Source organism: Fopius arisanus, unplaced genomic scaffold (genome assembly GCF_000806365.1).
Source record: "Fopius arisanus strain USDA-PBARC FA_bdor unplaced genomic scaffold, ASM80636v1 scaffold00052, whole genome shotgun sequence".
In the NCBI taxonomy this organism is placed as follows: Eukaryota; Metazoa; Arthropoda; class Insecta; order Hymenoptera; family Braconidae; genus Fopius; species Fopius arisanus.
Genome location: NW_011887791.1, coordinates 234910 through 254764, shown reverse-complemented (window position 1 = coordinate 254764; position 19855 = coordinate 234910). Strand labels below are relative to the sequence as shown.

Here is a 19855-nt window from a genome sequence, read left to right as displayed (position 1 = left end):
TTTTCAAAATTGAAAAAATGACCCACAATTTCATTATAAAAAAATTGAAACCACTGACTACATTTTTTTAATAATTGAAAATTTCAATGTTTGGTAAATTTCAAAATTATGTATTTTGAGATTTATAAAATCCCGTTTTCATGCATTTGATTTTTGCGGGAAAAATCTTTCATTCAAAAATATTTCAGTGAATCGATCAAATTCCACTGTTAATAATTTTTCTATAACTTCCAATAAAATCTGAAATTCATTTTAATCCTGCCTACCCTACCTTAAAAAACCATAAACGAAATAAAATTCTGTTCGATTTGCCGGAAAATTCTGAGCTTTCTATGGGAAAATGTGAAATTCCCTTGAATTGTCGAATTTATCGCGGACTTAAGATGAAATTGTTCAGCACGTTGATTCTGTACAGTAATAATCACATATCGAACTCGAGAAAAGTCTCGTATCTACGGATTCACCATTCCCCTATTTGTTTCTGTTGCAGGCCTGGAAGCAGAACTTTTCTACGTAAGAGAGGGAGTAATAAACGAGTATGCCATCAAGTTTAACGTACCAGTACCCGCCCAAGTGCACAAGCTTCACTTCACATGGCAGAATCTCGCCGGAAGACCGGTAAGAACATTTCCATGATTACTCGAGACTCAACTCTGCGTGTTTCTCGCATTAATATTTCATCTCCACTGTCATCTTCCTCATTTACCCCATCCAAAAGTTGCAACTCCCATATCCCCGCCCTAATCGACATGACAGGCCAACAAGTTCTCATAAAAAATGTCAAAATACTACGAAATTGTCTAAAAATATTATTGCATTAAAAATCATTCAATTAATTCACCAATTCCTACACAATAATATTTTCTATCAATAATTATATTTCCCGTCTCATTCTGAGATTTCATCATATTTAATCGACTTGACATCTTGTGCAATTAAATGTCAACTCTCCGGAAAATTTGACATTTTATGTTGAAATTCTGTACATTCATAATTTTTGAATTTTCCTACGAATTTCCACGGGATATACCTCGAGTATTGTATATTTCTCGCTCTCGCTGGCTGAGCACCAAAAATGCCGATTTGAATGTAAATCGGATGGTCACGCACCCGTGGAGAACTCCAATATGAATTCAACGAGTAAAACGAAAACACTCCGAGGGTTCAGGGTTGACTGGAGCCAGAGTTGTTCGATATAATATTCTCATCGTTTTACTCTACTTATCGTTGCATCCTTTACGGTCATGCACTTACAACAGTCACCAAGCCATATCTTTCCATTTCTGGGGGGGCATTTTTTAATCTGCACCGAGTTGCATTCGAGTGACGATAAAAAAACGTCGCGTTTGACATTTGCGAGTGGAGGGATAGAGTTACAGGAATTCCAGATGTCTCGTTTCATTCTTTTCACGTTGCTGTGGGGCAACTGATACTCTGGGGGAATGATCACGTCGAATTGTGTGACATTTGATATCCACTTTTATGGGAAAAGCGGGAGTTGATGAGCATTGTTTGCATTCTTTAAGTGTTTCAGAGAAGAATCAAACTTATCTTCCCTTTTTACGAGAACCTTGCCACTTCAATATCTTTCGTTCAACTTTTAATATTTGCTGGGAATTTAGTAAGAATCTTCCCTTTGGAAACTATTCGGTTTAATCTTACAGGAATTTTTTGGGGCTTGAAGAAAAATTTGGGTGGAGAACAATTTCAAAAAGGGGATAGGCATTAGAAATTTCGGGGTAATTATTTCCTAGATTTTTCTAGATTTTGGGAAATCGGAAGAACTTCAAACTTTGGTACATTAATGCTTCGGATTTTAATAGATTTTTTTCACAGTATTGGCTGTCCTTTATTCAGATGTGCAATTGCTCCGAAATTCCGATTGGTAGAGAGTAAATAAAAAAAGGGGTGTTTGGGGAGAGATTGGGTGGGTTGACAGACAGGCTGATTGGTTTAAAAGGACTGGACATCCCGAAGAGGTGGAGGATTTTGTCGGGAGGTGACGGATGTCGTGGCACGGGCCGTACCTTTCCTCATTCTTCCTCTTGTCCTCTCGTTTCCACTTGTGGAATTTGCTGTTGTGGACAGGACAAATACTGGAAGACACTGGGTGGTAGAGGAAACGAATGGACAAGCAAGAAAGTGGCTCGACCACTTTGTCTTTGAGACGAGAGGAGTCATGCTCCTTCTTTCTTCACTCCATCCTGATGGACATGATGAGGGAGTGGAGGACAGACGAGTCAATCCGACACGCGTCTTTCACGCATTCATTTTTTTTTTATTTATTTTGCTTCCGAATGGAAGCCTTCGATATTCACGTCTTGTACCTTTCAGAATTTCACATTAAATGGTCCAACCCTATTTTTTTTTATTAAGAATTGTAATAAATTACGGAATTCATAAAACTGGAATTTTCATGAACTTCCAAAATTTATGCTGTACGTAATTTTTTTATTACAAATAATTAATAATAATTATTCCAACCGAATTTTTTCGTAAAAAAAGTCGAACTAAAATGTCACGCGGATGTGTTGCGCAGAAGGTAATGAGGATGATGTGGAAATAATAATATAATAAGATAAATCCTTGTCGACAAAGTATCTCTCTCTGATTTTTCCCAAGAAGTCATGAATTGGCGAAGGATGCCAACGGATTTAAACTCTCGTGGATCGTAAAAGCAGTTCACGTAGAAAACTGAGGCATTTGCAGTCGATGAGTGGTCAGGTGCAGTAATCAGTGTCTTGTCTCTCTCTTTTTCATCCGATGGTTTTGTATCGAGCTCAATTCCCCGGTGGGCAACTGTGCCTCAGTACAACCTGGAGATAGTCCTCTCGACGAAAATTACCTTCCCCGAACAAAGATTATAGGAAGAGAAACGAGAGAACGATAACTAGGAGTTCCATTCTCGCAAAAGTTACGATGTGCCAATATCTGTTATCTCTCTCAATTATTTTTTCCTCTCCTCCTTTATTCATCCCCATTTTTCCTTTTTTGCATTCGCTCATTTCGTTTGTTTTTCCACGTGTAGAATACACGGATGTTGTGAAATTCCCTCACCCCTCATATTTATTTTTCATTGCTATTTTATTTATTCTGTCGAATACTCATTTTCTTAAATAGAGTCCGGAGTATAATCCGGGCGAACTTGAGGATAAATTCTCCGTGTAATCCTAGACCCTCGCAGTTAGGGATAATTTTCTGTAAACTTCATGAACTAATTTACTGAGTTCGAGGTGAACTGTGGAGATGAACCGGTTCATTACGAGATGTAGTCCGATCCAGTTTGCTGCCGTTTGTCTCATAAATATGGATGAGATACCTGGATTTGTTGAATGGGGTAACGAACTGTAGGCGACAAATAACAGGGAGTTTACATAAATTATCGTCAATCATTGCCACTGGCGAAATGATTTTTCGGAAATAATTAACCAGATTACCATTGTGCAAATGTTTTTTTAATTACTGAATCATCCGTTCCGCTTTCATTATTTTTTCAATTATTTTACTTTGAATTAAAATTACATGTTTTAAAATCTATATTTTTTTACTGATAATAGATTTTTTTTTTCGTGTCAAAAGAATAAATTAATTGCAATATATATTGCGTAATAAATAAATATTTCTCATTTTTTATTAATAGTTCTATGATTTCTATTCATATTAAAGAATAGGCGAACGGACATTTCGATGAATTTTCAATGAACATCTTTGACTTCAGTGAAAACATTGAGTAGATTAATCCAGATTGCACCGTAAAAATATTCAAATGTCTGGTATTTTCCTGTGTTTCAGCTGCCTTACACAATGGCAGTTGACGTGAGTAATCCCTCGGCATTAAAAAGCTCTTTCAATATCTCGGAAGCTGGTGAAATCCCCGTGGGAGAGCTACAAACTTGGGCACTCAACCTTCACTGTGGGCCATACGATGCCGAGGTCGACTTGACTCTTCGTATTAATGTTGCACAAAATCGTAGAAACACAACGAAACTCGAGGTGAAGAGGAAAAAAATATGTCTGAAGGATAAAAGCACTTATCCAAGCCCAGAGGAGGTCCTCGTAGCAGCATCTGGGACAACATCAGGCGGTCAAATATTTTATGCTGCTGTTGGATGTGCATGTGCATTCATTGCAGCAATACTTGTTCTAGTTGTTGCTTATTACGTCAGGGATAAGAAGGCTAGGAGACATCGGGATCCTCTGCAGTGAGTTTATCTTTAATTTTCATTTTTTCCATCTCTGTGATTATTCGTTGGGGTTTTCTTTGTAATACCAGCGGAATTGTTTTATTTTGCAAGAATATTGATGTGTACTCGCGTGGAATTAAATAAAATGTGGGGTTTTGTCTGGTTTTTATCTTTAGGGAGAGCAGGGGCTTGAGTTCTGCCTGCAGTGTTGAAAGAGGCACTGGAATTGGACCAGCACAGACATTCCTATCACCGGAAACACCACCACCACCTTCTTGTGCTTCCGCTACTAGCTACAGGCGTCTTGATGATCGTCCAAGTCGGGAGCTGCATGAGAGAATCCAGGAAATTACTGTTCAGAGGTAACAACTCGTCTTTATCACTCAGTTTAAATGACTGAGCATTTTATTTCAATAAAAAAACATTTCATTATGTGAAAGTCTTTCAGGTTTCACTGAATATTCAGTGAAATACCCTGAACACCAAATAATTTATTAATAATAATTATTTGAATTACAATTTCTTGAATGAAACGAAATAATCCGTTCAAAAAAAACAACTCGGGCAAAAATATTCAGTTGAAGATAGAAAAATCTCACGAGCGATGAAAATATTTCAGGTTTCATTGAATATTTAAAAAAAACCTTAGGAGGAACTCCAAACAATTTGTTATGAAATTCCAGAACTAGAATTTCTTGGATGAAAAAAAGACTCCGTTCCCAAAGACCGAAAACTCGGGCAAAAATATTCAATCTAAAAATACAATCAATTATCCCACGACACAAGACCCCCGACTTTCGAGAAATTACTCAGTTCAAAGGTATAAATCAACGACAATGTTTTTCCATTTCGTTTGAAATCCATCTTCCCCTGACATTTGAACAAGAATACCGAGGATAAAAATCATGACGACAAAAAAAAAAAGTCAAAACACGTCTTTACTACGGTAGGGGAAAAAAAGATGGTGAAAGGATGGATAAAAAAAAAAATAGAAACTGAAGAGAAAATATTCTTTGATGTCGAGCCAACAATAGATTTTCTGGGTCGAGTGTCCGTTGTAGGAGAAAAAGTTCCTGATATTGCAGTGAGTCCACCAGGTCTACCTCGAGTGACAGTCGAGAAGTCACGTTTCAACCACTTCTGCACATGTACACACGATCCCCGGCCTCGACTACTTGGTTTTACCACTCAATTCTGATTTTATCTTCATACAGACTCGGTACTAATCGATCAACGAATGCAAACGTGTCGAGTACTCCCGGGAATTTATTTTTTACGTATTTGCACACACGGAAATATTTTATTCTTAATTTGGCATGACCGCTAATCAAGTTAAATCGACACATATCGATTCATATCGACTTCTATCGACTCATATCGATTGAAATCGATCGATACACCACTGATGGTGTAAATGCACCTCATTTTTCATTACCAATCGGAACATTCGATCCGCGACGCCTGCAAATCGAAAATAGACTAGAGTACATTAATATCCTCACTCAATATCTAGTAAAGCTATCAGCACGCCCCATGATGTTCCTATTTTTCGACAACACGGAATCCCTCTTTGATGATCAGAGCTCGGGGCCATACGTGACGTACTGTCCTATGATTCTCAATGAAGAAACCACTGCGCACGTGTCGTGGAATAATGAAGATTGATGAGGGACACTAGGGATGCTGGCGATACCCTAGGGGTTGACACAAAAAATGGGAAAAATTCTCGTATTGAAGACATTACTGTTATTATTGGTAAACTCCTGAGATTTCTCTCTGATTATATCATTTTCTCCAATTTCCAACAAAAATATTGAAATCGAGAGATTAATTCAACGAGTATAATTTTTATGAGAAAAATTTATTTTTTAGAAATCATTTTTTAATTTTATAAAATAAAATTTAGTAATCCGAAAAGAAAGGAACGGAAAAATTACTGAATGCAGAAAATGTTATGCTTCAGTAATTGAATATTTATAATTATAATTTTATGTTCTCATGCACGCGAGAAATCAAAATATTTCAGTGGAATGAAACCAATAGAATTATTTTTGAAAAAAAAATAATAATTACGGGAAAAATGGAAAACCGAGAAAAACCGGTCTAAATTCTGAAATCTCTAACGTTGAAATGTGGAAAAAAATATTGACACGAATTATTATTCCTCCATCATTATTTCTATTTTCGTGATTTATCCTCGCCCGAGAACAGCAAATATTTCTCCGCAGAATAAAACCAATAAAATGCATAACCCAGCCGATTTGATAGATGGAAAAAAGGGAGAAAAGCGTCAGCAATAAAATTCTCTCTTCTTTCCAGATGTCGAGTGCGTCTTTTAAGCATCGAAATGGAGGGTACGTTCGGCCGGGTTTACCGAGGCAGTTACCATGAGGAGGGTGCAACAACACCCCGAGAAGTTCTCGTGAAAACCGCAGCAGAACATGCCTCTCAGTCCCAGGTGAGTAATTTCGCTGATACCTCAAACTTTTATCCCATTCCTGAACCAATTTTCCACTACCTCCTCGATACTCACATCCAATTTGTTATAATTTTATTTTTTCTACCACTATTTACTCGCCAATCCGCTTTCTTTAAAAAAATAAATCTGTCACCGATATATTTTGTCATGTCATTTTATTCTCATGGAATCTCTCGGTTTTTATTAATACAACATTAATAATATATTACCCTCTTTTTTCGTTGGAATAAAAAAAATATGACTGATAGTTAATATCTCGTCTATTTATTTATTACTATCATAATTACATTGAATTGAATTGAATTGAATAGGTGGCACTATTACTACGGGAGGGATTAGCTCTGTATGGATTGAGTCATGTGGCTCTCCTTCCAGTTCTTGGTGTCTCGATTGAGGACAGGAGTGCACCATTTTTACTCTATCCACACACTGGGTATAGGAACATGAAGAGGTTTTTGCTGAGGTGCAAACAGAGCAGTGAGGGCCCACCGAGGGCACTAACCACTCAGGAAGTCGTTGAGATGGCCCTTCAAGCTGCCAAGGGGGTGCAGTATCTACACAGAAAACGACTGGTGCATCGGGACTTAGCAGCGAGAAATTGCGTGTAAGTTCACACTTTTTTTCACTCCAACATTTTTACCTTTCGGGAATTTCAGTGACAGCTCATTCGGTGAGAATTTTAGTACGTGTCAGGAAAGTGCTATTTGCTATAGAAAAAAAACTCATGACGTTTTCAGTTTCGAGGGAGTTTCAGACTTTTAGCAGATGAGGCACTTTATTTGCGGGATGATTCGGAAACTTTCAGCGATTCAAGAATATTTTTCATGGAGTTGCCAGATCTCTGGTGATTTTTGTGGGGAAATTTTCATCCATTTCTCCATCGAATTGTGAATTTACAATAGAATATCCTCAAAAATTCCAATTAACAATCAAATGTTGTCACGATTTTCCATAATTTCGAGGAACATAAGACGCATTAGCTCCGCGGGAATATTTCTTTTACAAATAACATTTTCATGCTGACGTTTCTCCCATTCTCATTTATGCAGTCGTAAAAATGCAATTAGTACTACAATTCAATAATGGAATAGTATTATGAAATAATTGTATTGGTTAGAGAATTCTGTGTAGAGCTGGAATGGAAGGCAAACCACAAGACTTCCATATCCACCTCTAAATTCGTTATACAAAAGTCTCCATAGAAATTCTATTTGTCAGAGATAATATCGTTTATTGCGTTTTACCATAAAGGAAGAAAGCTCTCATGAATACGCTCACTGTAGCGTAATCGGGAGCAAAAATTGAATTGAATCCCTCCCGCACTCTTAAAATATTCGTTCCGCTCTTTTTGCTCCTTTGTTTTCGGCTGAATTACTTTCAGTTGAAAATAGCGTGATTTTATTGCAATCACGTGCTCGTATGATCCAATTATCCCGTTCCATTCCTTGAAATTGAATCAATGGAACAATCTAATTGGATTTAATTGGACTTTTAATCGCATTATGAATTGGAGTCAATTGAATGCATTTGCTTTATTATTATTTTTCAGTGTTGATGATGACCTCAGAGTACAGATCACTGATAATGCCCTCGCCAGGGATCTCTTTCCCCAAGACTATCACTGCCTCGGTGATAACGAAAACCGTCCGATAAAATGGTTGGCTATCGAGAGTCTCCTCAGTAAAACCTTCACCACAGCCTCCGATGTGGTGAGTAAACAAGACGATAATAAACATTAATAAATTATTACTAATACCTGGCGAACTAGGATAACTGTATTTTTTTTTTAACATCAGGTTTTCGCTAGATATGAATAGAATATGAGCCATTTGGGGTGAAGGAGATCTGCATCAATTATTAAAAAATTGGGCGATTTTTTTTAGTGGGCCTTTGGTGTTCTCCTCTGGGAGCTGACAACACTGGCTCAACAGCCATACGTGGAAGTAGATCCATTCGAGATGGCCTCATACCTCAGAAATGGTTACCGACTTGCACAGCCGATAAACTGTCCAGACGAGCTTTTTGCTGTGATGGCGTATTGTTGGGCCATGTCACAAGACGAGAGGCCAACATTCTCTCAACTCATTGTCTGCCTCCAAGAGTTCCACACCCAGTTAACCAGATACGTTTGAATTCAAAACCATTTCCCTCTCCATGAATAGAAGACTGGCTTTTCCATTTTATCCCCAGACATTTCACCATTTTGTTGTAAATAGTCCAATCGGTACTTACTGAGATGTATTTTTAATCTCGAGAGAAAAGATGACTGTTGATTTGCTTTTAAGGACACCCAGAGGATCTCCATTTTTTTTTTCTTTATCATTTAGACTCTAATTATGGGAGAAATGTTTGATGTAACAAAAGTAGAAAATAACGTATCGAGTACAGCTTTGCAATTGCCATTACAAAATTATCACTGCCGAGCATATCCAAATGTATTATCATTACATATTGCCCTGTAAATGGTTACTGTCAAGAACAGATTAGATGAAAGAATTATGGAATCTTTGACATGATTGTGATAGAGTGATCTACGTTTATTCGCTTTCCACAATTGTTGTAGGTATCCAAGTGCCAAGTTTTTTGTATTTTTGTACATAGTTTAAATAGCGAGGTTGTTTAACCAAAACCCATCAAAGACTGTATATAGTGAACAGATATATTATGTAAATGTATACGCTATATTGAAATAACATGAATGTATTTCAACGTGCGAATGAATTTCATTTCCTTTAACCATTATCTCCCCTGAAATTAATTCCGTTTATCCCGAGAACTTCCACCCTAAACCTCTCATCACGCAAATCACCTAATTATAAATATCTCTCCATCGAATATTTTTCATTCTGAAACGTACTTAATTCGCTGGCAGGCAAGTCTAAAACAGCCCGGGGAGGGAAGACATAAATCTCTGATTTTTGCATTTTTTTACGGCCACCTCCGCGTGTTATTTCGGTCTCTGGACTACAAGTGCGTATAAAATCATGTTTACGAAGAAAAAAAAAAATCGAAAGATTATTTTAAACTCCCCCCAATGAATTCTAGGAAATAATTCGTCAAACTATAAGATAAGTCATGTCGCAGTTGACTCTTGTAATTTCATCCACATTTTCACAGCATCTCCTCAGGAAATCGCCCGATAATTAATGATGATTCTGCCCGACATCTTGTTTAAAATGACAAACGATCTGCAAGTTCTTCATCCCCTCGTTCGCAATGGAGGATCTAGTAGGCTCGAAAGAAATCCACTAATCACTCTTTTTGTCCTGGAAAGTTTAAAAAGAAAGAAAAAAAAAATGGAATGAAGCAATCGATGGTGTGGGATGATTTATGACGGAAATCCCCATCATTTTCCGCTTCATTCGTGTACTCCAGTATTGTGCACTCGGTCTTGCCTATTTTTTATCTTTCTCGATAGTCTGGTAATTGTGTAGTGGATATCTCCCTTCGGAACGATTAGTCACGATACATTAGTTGCTACATTTCTTTCATCAAATGCTTCCAAATACGAGACGCTTGGGAAACGTCGAGTGGTGGATGGGGACTAGTCGACGTGTGAAAAGAAATCCGATGATGGATAAACAGGTAATTACCAGCTACAATTTAGAAAGTGGTGGGGTGCAAGTGCTTTAGAAATTTATTTCCTCATGCCCGTGAATTAATTCATCAGGACGAATTTGCCAATTTCTATCTCCCTGATATTATGTTCTTCAAGATATAGTTAGACCCGTATAGTTATATTTTTTCCAGCGGATCCAATTGCTTCCGTAAAAATTTGTTATCACGAGAACTGATCGCTTTTCACCTGGAGAATGGCGTAATTGAGATTGATAATAATATAATGGAGTCAAAAGGTCCGTTGGGACAGAGTTGTAGTGACTTGAAAGGCACTCAAAAGGGTGTTAGGTGCCTTGTTAATGAATTTCAATGCGACAGGGTGGCAAAAACCCTTTTGTTTGTTCCCACAGCCCTTAGTCAAACGTTAGGGTCTCGTGTGCACGAGCCAGACAGTATCTGAAATTGCTTTAAGCCCAGGGTGCAATCACGGTAGTTTCACATGGGGTTGCATTCTGCTTATAAGTGTTCATTCCACCCTAGTCACATGGTACATAGGGCAAGTATATAGATAGGATAATGCCATTGAAGAATATACCCCGTTTGCACTTGGTAGGCCATTTATGACCCGTCAGTTTGCTACACCAAAAATAATACACTTGAATTAATTATTGATTGCATATGTTTTCATTCTGATTTTTTTTTCAATTATTTTTCTTCAAAATAATTTCGTAATCCTAAAATTCAATGTGAAATCAGTCTTAATAAATGAGTCTCAGTGGTAATTCACCAAAATCGAATAGTTACAGATTAATTCCGATAATAAATTCCATCTATTCTCTTATCTCCCCAAATAATCAGTCAAAAGATGTCCTTGATTGTGGCAATCTTCATATTCTCATTATTCTCATGCACATCCGAAACAAATTATCCCTTCCTCAAGTGCTGACAGATTCACCGAGACATCTCCAATCGACAATTTCGAAATAAACTCGTCACTCGTCTTCACAAACATCCGCAGACCTTCGGAGCACTAGAAATGGATAAAATACAACTACTCGTAACTATTTGTATTTGGGCAATGGGCGCCATTGAATGCGTCAATGTATCCTCGAAAATTGCTTTCGAACCTGAGAAACGAAGTTTGAGTCTAACTTCATACGCGTCAAAGCCAGATCTTATTGAATTCATGGATTTAAGTTCAGTGGCTGAACCACCGAGTGCTTCTCAACAGTTCAACTCTCTACCCCAAATGAGTACCGTATTGCAACCGCAGAAGTTGGATAAATCCAGAAGTTCTTATGATTCGACACCTGTAAGTCTATCATTTCCACAATATCTCTACTTCCCTAGTTTTCTCTCTTCATTCATGAATCAATCAATCTGTTTGTGTCGAAATTATCGCGTGTTAATTAGACATTTTTAATCTTTCTCGCTAAAAATCTCTCTTCGAGCTCGACAATACCTGAAAATCGAGTGTTTGATTCGAACTAGACACTAGACCATAAACATTCAGCGGTTGAAGTCGTTAACTGGAAAGGAATAAGATATACAACGAATGCCAGGGGAGGAAATTTATTGCACCACATACAATCGTTGGAGCTGAACGACCTGTCCTACCGAGTGAATTCAAAATAGATTTTTAGGCGGGTTCGCTCGTAAAAGTGCTTCAGGTCGTTATGGATTTATAGAGAGTCGTTGAGAGGCTGTAAAAGCATACTTAGAATTGTCGCGGGGTCAAGAGTTCGTCGCGAGTTCTCGGATTATGACGAATATCTTGGCCGATGAAGGATCATTAGAGCTGCGGGTGTAATGAGGAGGCGGAATAATTCTCTCCGTCTTGGCCGGTGAATTTTTGAGAAACTCTTCATAAAACGGTTTCAACGATTTCAGAATGAAATTCCCTCGACATGCATTCATCTGGATGATTCTCCTGTTAAAAAATCTCTGGAGAATTGTCAGAACGGTCTATGCGATGTCTCGTCCAGCAGCAGGAGGGACTCAGAAGGGAATATAATAACGACGATAACGTTCTCCATTATCACCAAAACCAGAGATATCAGGGTCGAAGATATTCCAGTGATCGATGGCTTCCGCGGAATTCATCCCGACACAACGCCGTCAGTGAATTTTCAGAATATTCCAGACTTTTCAAGATACGGCCCTCAGGTAATGCCCAAATAATCTATAAATCCATAGGTTAATTATCCGTGTCCTGATAATAAGTTAATTATCCATTATTCTGGTGAATCCTCATGTATTTAATTTTCATGTGCAAATTTATCGAATGTGTCATCCAACATAGCGAAGAGGATTATATTAATTAAGAATTATAGAAAAAATGACAGATATTGAATTTTTTTTATTAATATTAATCGATTAGATTGAATTACGTGACTGGTTTCAAGAATTAAAATCATGCGTAAAGACCGCAAATATTATTCAGATACCAAAAAGGATAAAGTGTTGTGTCATTTAATTTTCAGAGTCACAAACAAGTCCCGGGTAATTTTGTCCCGTCATTCGGGCCCCCTAAAAACCACTTTGTGAGACCACAAACAAATCCGTATTATTCGAATGGGTTTGCACGTGGTGGTGTACCTCGTGGCCAAAATTCCTGGATGACTCGTGGAGATTTTATAGACGATAAAATCCACCCACCATTCAGCAAAACTGCGTCCAATACTGAGGCTGGAATGAGATAAGGCTTTATCTCCTTGGGTTATTTAATTCTAGAAGTTGTTGCAGACGAAGATCTTTTGAGATGATTCATGGGCTATCATAATGCGAATGTGAATCATGCCCCAAAATAAAAATTATTGCCTCAATTAATTCGAATGTTGAGTATTTCAAGATTTATTCATTCGTCTAAGTGTCTACAAAATAATGAAATTCTTATTTTTTACTGGCACATTATCAAATATAAACTGTGACAATAAATATTATTAGAAGAAAACAACACAAGTAATCATGATTCGAATCGTAAAATCGTTTTTTTATGAATTAATTTGGAAGCAAAAGCGTGGAACATTCATGAGTTCCGGAGTTTCTTAAAATTGTTATCTAGGAGTAATTGATGAGGCGTGTTACGGTGACTGGATGGATTTATGGATCGTGAACTGTTTTGATCGAAACTCTTCCATTGTCATTGATTCCAGTTGTTACACTCTTGCGAGAGTGAACTTGACCGTCTGGTCCCACCCCAGAACTGGAGCTTGAGCTCGAAAAACTGCTGTAAGAACTGCCACCCTGGGATGGAGTGTCTTCGGCGAACCGAGATTCAAATCCAGGAGCGACCTAAAAATTCAAAAATCAGATTTATCCGCGAATGTAATGAGCAATATTTAAAAAAACATGCGTCGACGTTTGACGTGTCATTTATTTTAATTCAACCGGGTGAGTTTCATTTTATCCATGTTGTAGAATTTTCTCGGAAATTTTTCGTTGGTACTGGAGTGAATATAATTGAAAAATGTGTACAGTAGATTGGGTGGCGCATGGAAACTGACGAAACAATATTTTTTGAGGAATAGCTTTCAATCATCGCATGAGGATAATTGACAAAAAGTTATAGTCATAAACAATTCCACAACTGGTCTTTTTTAATCCTTATTTTTTTCCATTCGTACGTCTTTTCCACGATTTTTTAACATAATGCATCATCTCTTCAAAATATCAGCCTTGAATCGATCAATACTCACAGGTCCTATCTCTCCAGCCTGTGAATTACCTCTAGGTCCTGCATTGGCAACTCCCCAAGCCCAGGCGCCATCACCTCCAGACGGGAATTCCCCTCCCATGGATGGAAATCCTCCCCCTCCAGACGGAAATCCAAAACCGGCGTTTCCAAATCTGAATTCAATGCAAAATCATTTTTTCATATTTCCGTCATACAACGAGTAAAAAAATTCGATAGAAAAACCTTGCGCTCTCTGAAATAAACTTCTCAAATTTAATTTTCCAAAATTTCAAAAGAATATTTTAACACGAGACCAGGCATTTCCATGAATTTCTCTCTCTAGATGAATTGTTATCCCATCAAATAACTCCACAAGTTCTTTCTCAAAAATGATCTTGAAAAAGCGTCACCTATCGTTATTCCCATTGTACGTTGGATAATTCAAACCATCATAACCACCAGAATATACCGGGGGATTCCCAAAACGTCCCCCAATATTCATCGGCGGTTGAGGCAGGATTCCCCGGTTAACTTGAGTATTGCTGTATAATTGGGTATTAGGATTAACAGGTCTGGATCCGTCGTTTATAGAAGCCATACCCGTTGCCCAAGAGCCCATTGCCCTTAGAGAATACACAGAAATGAAGAGAGATAGATTCGCACAGATTACCACCACCAAAAAGAGAAGGAAAATTAAATAGAATCAACCCTTCGTCACCGCATGAACCATTATTACAAGATAATATAATTATTCATCTCCTTTTTCAACTCTTTGATGAGTCTTTGAGAGATCATTTGATGATCCCGAGTGACGAAAGATTGAAAGAAGCAGAAGCAATAAATGCAATGAAATATTTTATTCGAATAAAAAACTCACTGCGCCTGTTGCTGCCTGATCTGCTCCTGAATTTGTCGCTGCAGAGCTAGATTCTGCTGCTGAATGCGATTGATATGAGCATCAAAGTCCGCAGGCGTGTAAACAGGAGAACCTATCGAATGAAAATGCCCATTAAAAAAATTCTGGAAATAATTTGAAAAGAACACTGAAATAATTAGCCAACACACACGAATCATCCGCATGCAAAGAAAAATCCTGAAACCCTAGACGGAAGTCTCCAGCTTTACGCAACTCTGGAATTTCTTCAACGAAAAGGCAACCTCGACCAAACAATAATAAAAAACCTGTTTCAACATGCTGCACTCTCATATTTCCCTGTCAATCCGCAATCCCCAGTCTGTTAGCACTCAAGCAGATTGCCATCTCCACAATCGCGGATTCATTTAATTACAACGCAATCACAATAGATTTCATCATCGTTCCGACAGGTTAACATTCACATGCATAGAAACAATTGTAATAATTCTCGTGCACATAAGTCAGGTAGTTATGCTCCTCATTCCCCTTGTCCCGAGGTTCCACCGTCCAAATCCCCTGCGTTTCGCTCTTTATGATTCACTTTTTTTTTGTTATCATTACCTGCCCCAGTCCCGGAGAATCCGGAAATCTCATTATCTCCTGGATAACTGCCGGTATTTATGCGTGATTGAAATCCAGGACTCCCTCCGTTAGCATTGGCACTAGCACTAGCAAAACTCCCAGCACTAGCGAATCCCTGGGATGGATTGCCATTGTTGTAATTGGGATTGGAATAGCTATTAGGATTGTAGGCCATTGGATTTGAATTTACTGGCGATCCAAAACCATTAACCGGAGTGGGATTGTAGCTTTGGTAATTGGGATTAGCGTAGGATGGATTGCTTGGTTTTATCGATGAAGGGCTGCAGTTTGTTGAAGAGCAACTTGAACCGGATGATGCATCATTTGCGTCAAAAGTACCCGAGATGCTGACGATGGGGGTGTAACCGTTGAGAGGTCTTGGTTGTCCGCCAGTTGGTTTTTTTCCTTTGACAGGAGGATTAGCTGGTGCACCTGGTGGATTGTAGGGGCTGGGGATCGGAGGGTACGCCGATGCCCAAGGATTTGGGAATGGATTGAATCCTGGAGGGATCGGTTTGGATGGAGGTGATTTTGTTGGAGGCTTTGACGGTTTTACTGGTGGAGCTGCATTGGGTCCTTCCGGGTTTGTGCTAGGAATTACTGGAATTGTTCCCCATGGGCTGCTGTTGGCGCCCGTGGGACCCCATGAGTCCCAAGGTGATCCAAATGCACTAGCGCTGGATGAAGCACTTGCACTCGCAACTGCTCCAGCGCTTGCGCCTGAACCGAAGCTAGAGGCAGAACTAAGGGCATTTGCGTTCGCTGATGATGGGGTACCTGGACTTCCGGGAGGCGCCTTGCCTGGAGAAGTAAAAGGAGGTTGAGCTGCGGAAGGTGCAGGGGCCGAGGGCGATTTGGCTGAGTCCTCGGGGTCATCCCCGAAGCGGGAGGAGAAGAGCGGATTCTCGTCGGGAGTTTCGTCCGTATTAGGGGATGCAGGTGGTTTCGGTCTTCTGTTGGGTCTGGGCCTTGGAGGATTTTTTGTTCCTGGTCTTCGTTTTGAGGGGGGTGGTGTCACGGGCTCAGCGTCAGGAGTTGCGTCTTCATCCGGCTGCTCAGGGAATTGGGGATTGCTGTCTGGTTGCTGAGAATCTTCAGGGAATTTTTCTGGGCCGCGTGGGGTGGGTCTGACAGGGGGTTTGGGCCTTGGAAGTCGAGTTCCTGGTCGTGTTTTGGAGGGAGGAGGTGTCACTGCTGGAGAATTGTCAGGGTTTATGGTCTCGTCCGGGTCTGGATATTCTGGATTGTCATCGGGATTTTGAGAATCTTCAGGAACGGGGGGCTGAGGTCTTGGTCTTCTGGTCGGTCTAGGAGTCTTTGTCCCGGGTCTGGTATTTGAAGGGAGAGGTGCTCGTTGCGGAGGTGCATCGTCAGGGTTCGGGTCTTCGTTATCGGGATTTGGGTAGTCAGGATTGTCGTCAGGATTTTGGAAATCTTCCTCGGGAGTCGGCACCGGAGTCGTGGGCTGCGGTCTTCTAGGAGGGGTAATTCTAGTCCCCGGTCTTCTGCTAGCGAAAGGATCTTTGTCCCTTGGCTCTGGAGATTCCGGATTTGCGTCAGGATTCTCAGGATCGTCTTCAGGGACTTCGGGATTTTGTGGGCCTGATCTTCTGTTGGGTGTTTTTGTCCCGGGACTTTTCCCCCTAGGTCGTGGTGTTTTCGTGCCAGCTCTCGGGTTCACGGGTCTTTCGGAAGGATTTTCGTCATTTCCCGGTCCTGGAGATTCAGGATTATCGTCAGGATTATCTGGTTCTTCTCGAGGTTTCGGTTGTGGCGGTTTTTTCGAACCAGGTCCTGGTCTAGGTCTCTTTGTCTCAGGTCTTCTTCCACTAGGAGTTTTCGGCTGCTCCTGAGGAGTTTCATCTTCAGCATTTGGTTGCTCGTTCGGATTTTTCTCAGGATCTTCTTCACTCGGTGGTTTTGGAGGAGGAAGTAGTTCCCGACTGGGGGGTGACATAGGAGGGGTCCGGGGGTTTGGAGATTTGGTATTTGGCGGAGGCCTCGGGGGTCGCTTTGAAACTGGAGGCGACTTAGGCTTCGGCTGCTCTTTTTTGTCTTCTGGTTCCTCAGGCTCTTCTTCCGGCTCCTCTGGTTCTTCTTCAGGTTCCTCGGGTTCTTCTTCAGGTTCCTCCGGTTCTTCCTCAGGCTCCTCCGGTTCTTCCTCGGGTTCCTCCTGTTCTTCCTCCGGCTTCTCAGGTTCTTCTTCCGGTTCTTCAGGATCTTCAGGCTTTTCTTCTGGTTCTTCAGGTTTATCGGGTTTCGGAGGGGGCGGTCGCCTAGGATTGGGCGTTGATGCGGGGAGAACATTAATTCGAGTTATTGGAGTATCATCGGGCCCACTATCACCTCCAATTGCATTAGGATCAGATGGAGGTTTGGGTGGAATTTTGGGACTCGGCCTGGGCCTCTTAACTCCAGGGTTCGGTCTAGTGCTGGGAGTATTTTTAGGTGGATTTTTCGTCGGTGCCTTTGGTGATACTGGTGGCTTGGGTTTAGTGCTAGGAGGAGCGGTGTCGGGATCATTGCCATCACCAGATTCAGAATCAGAGGGTTCTGTCGGGCCCAATATCGTGTCGTAATCGGGTATTGCTTCGTTAGATTTTGTTGTTTTTCGCGTGTCACGTGGTACCACACGTTTCCATGGTCTTGGTTCAAGATCACCAGGGTTGCTTGAATCCACCCCAAACGTGGGCAATTCACCTTTTTGGAAAATGGAAAGAGGAGGGCTTTTGAGGGTTTAATATGTCAGTTATGATTTTAATTTTTTATTTTCCTTACTATTGCGTTTTATTATTGAGCAATGACTCTGGAAAATGTTATCAATGCCAAATGCTGTTATATTTTATCTGATATCATGATGATGAAATGTCAATAAAATCGTATCCCTACTGATCACCAGTAGAAAAAATTAATCACGAATAATTTTGCAGTCTCGATTGTCAAATTTATTTGTTTTTCGTGAATTTAATAGTGTAGATATCATTCCAGTATTTGCTGCATACAAGAACCGGCGGATGTCACGGAGATGTCATCGATAAGAAAATACAAGCGAGTGACTCAAGGTGACAAACGAAAAAGCAGGTCATGGTTCAAATATAGCGATGGGATTCCCCCTCCTGTTACTTTCATCATTTTTTTTTTGTCGTGCAAAATGTATTTGTTCACCGACGGCGAAAGACCAGTTGTCAATGACGAGTTTTGGGACACCTGAGGTAAACAGGAATATTTTCTGGCGATTAATTTCTCGATAAATAAAAATTCTTCATGCAATCGCTGTTTTTTTTGGTGTCATGACTCAACGGGGGAAAACCGAAAGGTATTAAAGACTTCTTGGACATATTTCGGATGGTAATGATCCCGGAAATTTCGGATTAACAGAAGACTACGATTCAAGGATAAAAAATAATTCCTCAAGGATCGGAAATTGAAATGTTCATGAGATCAACAAAATCCCAATCATTCCGCGGGAATCCGCGATGGGATGTAATCATTATTCCTGTTATATTTCTCGTTGGAATAACTCGAATAATTGATGATCTATTAATCATTAAAGGATATGAATTGCAGAGTAATATCGAATTCTAGATTGATGACTCCTCGTATGATAGGAATCCATTCATTATTTATTAGTTCATTCGAATATATATTTAAATTTTACTGTTATTGTTTTAATGGGATAATTTACCGACCGGTTATTTTCCATATTCATCCATTAGTGAATGATGTCCAAAGCAAATGAATGGGAATATTTATATACCATTGTGAATAACATTCTTTGCATTCTTCGAACATATCTTTGAAATTATATCAGTTGAATGAGATTTCGCTGCGTTTTTGTGGTGTTATTGAAATTTTTAAAATTTTTCCCCATGTCCCTTTCTAAAATCACGATGTGATTCATTAGAATATACTGTGGATTATTTTGAAGGTCTCGATGAGCTCTTTATAATTCCGTCTGAGTTTTTCCATTCCATCAATTTAATCAAGTGATAATGTGTCAAATTCCGCCAGTCACGTTTTGAAAAATAGTAATTCGATTTAAATAAAATTCATAATAATTGCTATTCTTGCAAGTATTCATGTATTTAATTCTCATGTACAAACTGATCGAGCACACAATGAAAAATGGTAAAGAGGAAATAGGAATTATAAGAAGAAACTCTAGTATTGAATTTTTTTTATGAACATTAAACCGATGAGATGCACTAACTTCTCTAATTAAAATTTGAGAGGAAAATACAATTTAATTAATGAAAAAAACTCAACAAAAATGTGCAAAGATTTTTATAATTCTGATCATGAAACTCACCATGTGCCTGTCTCTTTAATCTAGCTGCATTAGTATCACCCATGACCATCAGTACCAGCACAACACACGGAATGACCTTGATATCCATGATCATGACGAAAGAAAAGACAGGTACAAAAATATTGATATAAAAATGATTAATCTCTCAGTG

At 39.4% G+C, this 19855-nt stretch overlaps 3 protein-coding genes across 3 annotated transcripts in view; 2 read left to right on the top strand and 1 right to left on the bottom strand.

Moving 5' to 3' along the window:
* Positions 1–9376, top strand: part of dnt (tyrosine-protein kinase Dnt) — a 30711-nt gene extending 21335 nt beyond the window's left edge. Inside the window, exons 2-8 of the mRNA XM_011307186.1 lie at positions 491–618; positions 3793–4202; positions 4361–4546; positions 6504–6642; positions 6975–7267; positions 8213–8372; positions 8547–9376. Coding sequence (XP_011305488.1) covers positions 491–618; positions 3793–4202; positions 4361–4546; positions 6504–6642; positions 6975–7267; positions 8213–8372; positions 8547–8795 — 1565 coding nt within the window. The 3' untranslated portion in view covers positions 8796–9376. The remainder of the gene's footprint in view (positions 1–490; positions 619–3792; positions 4203–4360; positions 4547–6503; positions 6643–6974; positions 7268–8212; positions 8373–8546) is intronic.
* Positions 9377–11222: 1846 nt separating this feature from the next.
* LOC105267979 (uncharacterized) lies at positions 11223–13174 on the top strand. The gene is made up of 3 exons (XM_011307184.1): positions 11223–11533; positions 12112–12387; positions 12705–13174. The coding sequence occupies exons 1-3, from the start codon at positions 11258–11260 to the stop codon at positions 12921–12923; spliced, it is 771 nt and encodes a 256-aa protein (XP_011305486.1). The 5' UTR covers positions 11223–11257; the 3' UTR covers positions 12924–13174.
* Positions 13051–19855, bottom strand: part of LOC105267980 (basic proline-rich protein) — a gene marked incomplete in the record, with an annotated part of 8063 nt that continues 1258 nt past the window's right edge. The window contains 6 exon segments of the mRNA XM_011307185.1: positions 13051–13515; positions 13920–14070; positions 14308–14520; positions 14775–14886; positions 15375–18095; positions 19705–19855. Coding sequence (XP_011305487.1) covers positions 13324–13515; positions 13920–14070; positions 14308–14520; positions 14775–14886; positions 15375–18095; positions 19705–19792 — 3477 coding nt within the window.

What these genes read in the sequence shown, in the direction of transcription:
- LOC105267979 (XM_011307184.1), top strand. Translation starts at nt 11,258, where the DNA reads ATGGATAAAATACAACTACTCGTAACTATTTGTATTTGGGCAATGGGC. An exon ending in GTTCTTATGATTCGACACCT is followed by an intron (nt 11,534 to 12,111) that starts GTAAGTCTATCA and finishes CAACGATTTCAG; the next exon opens with AATGAAATTCCCTCGACATG. An exon ending in TTTCAAGATACGGCCCTCAG is followed by an intron (nt 12,388 to 12,704) that starts GTAATGCCCAAA and finishes TTTAATTTTCAG; the next exon opens with AGTCACAAACAAGTCCCGGG.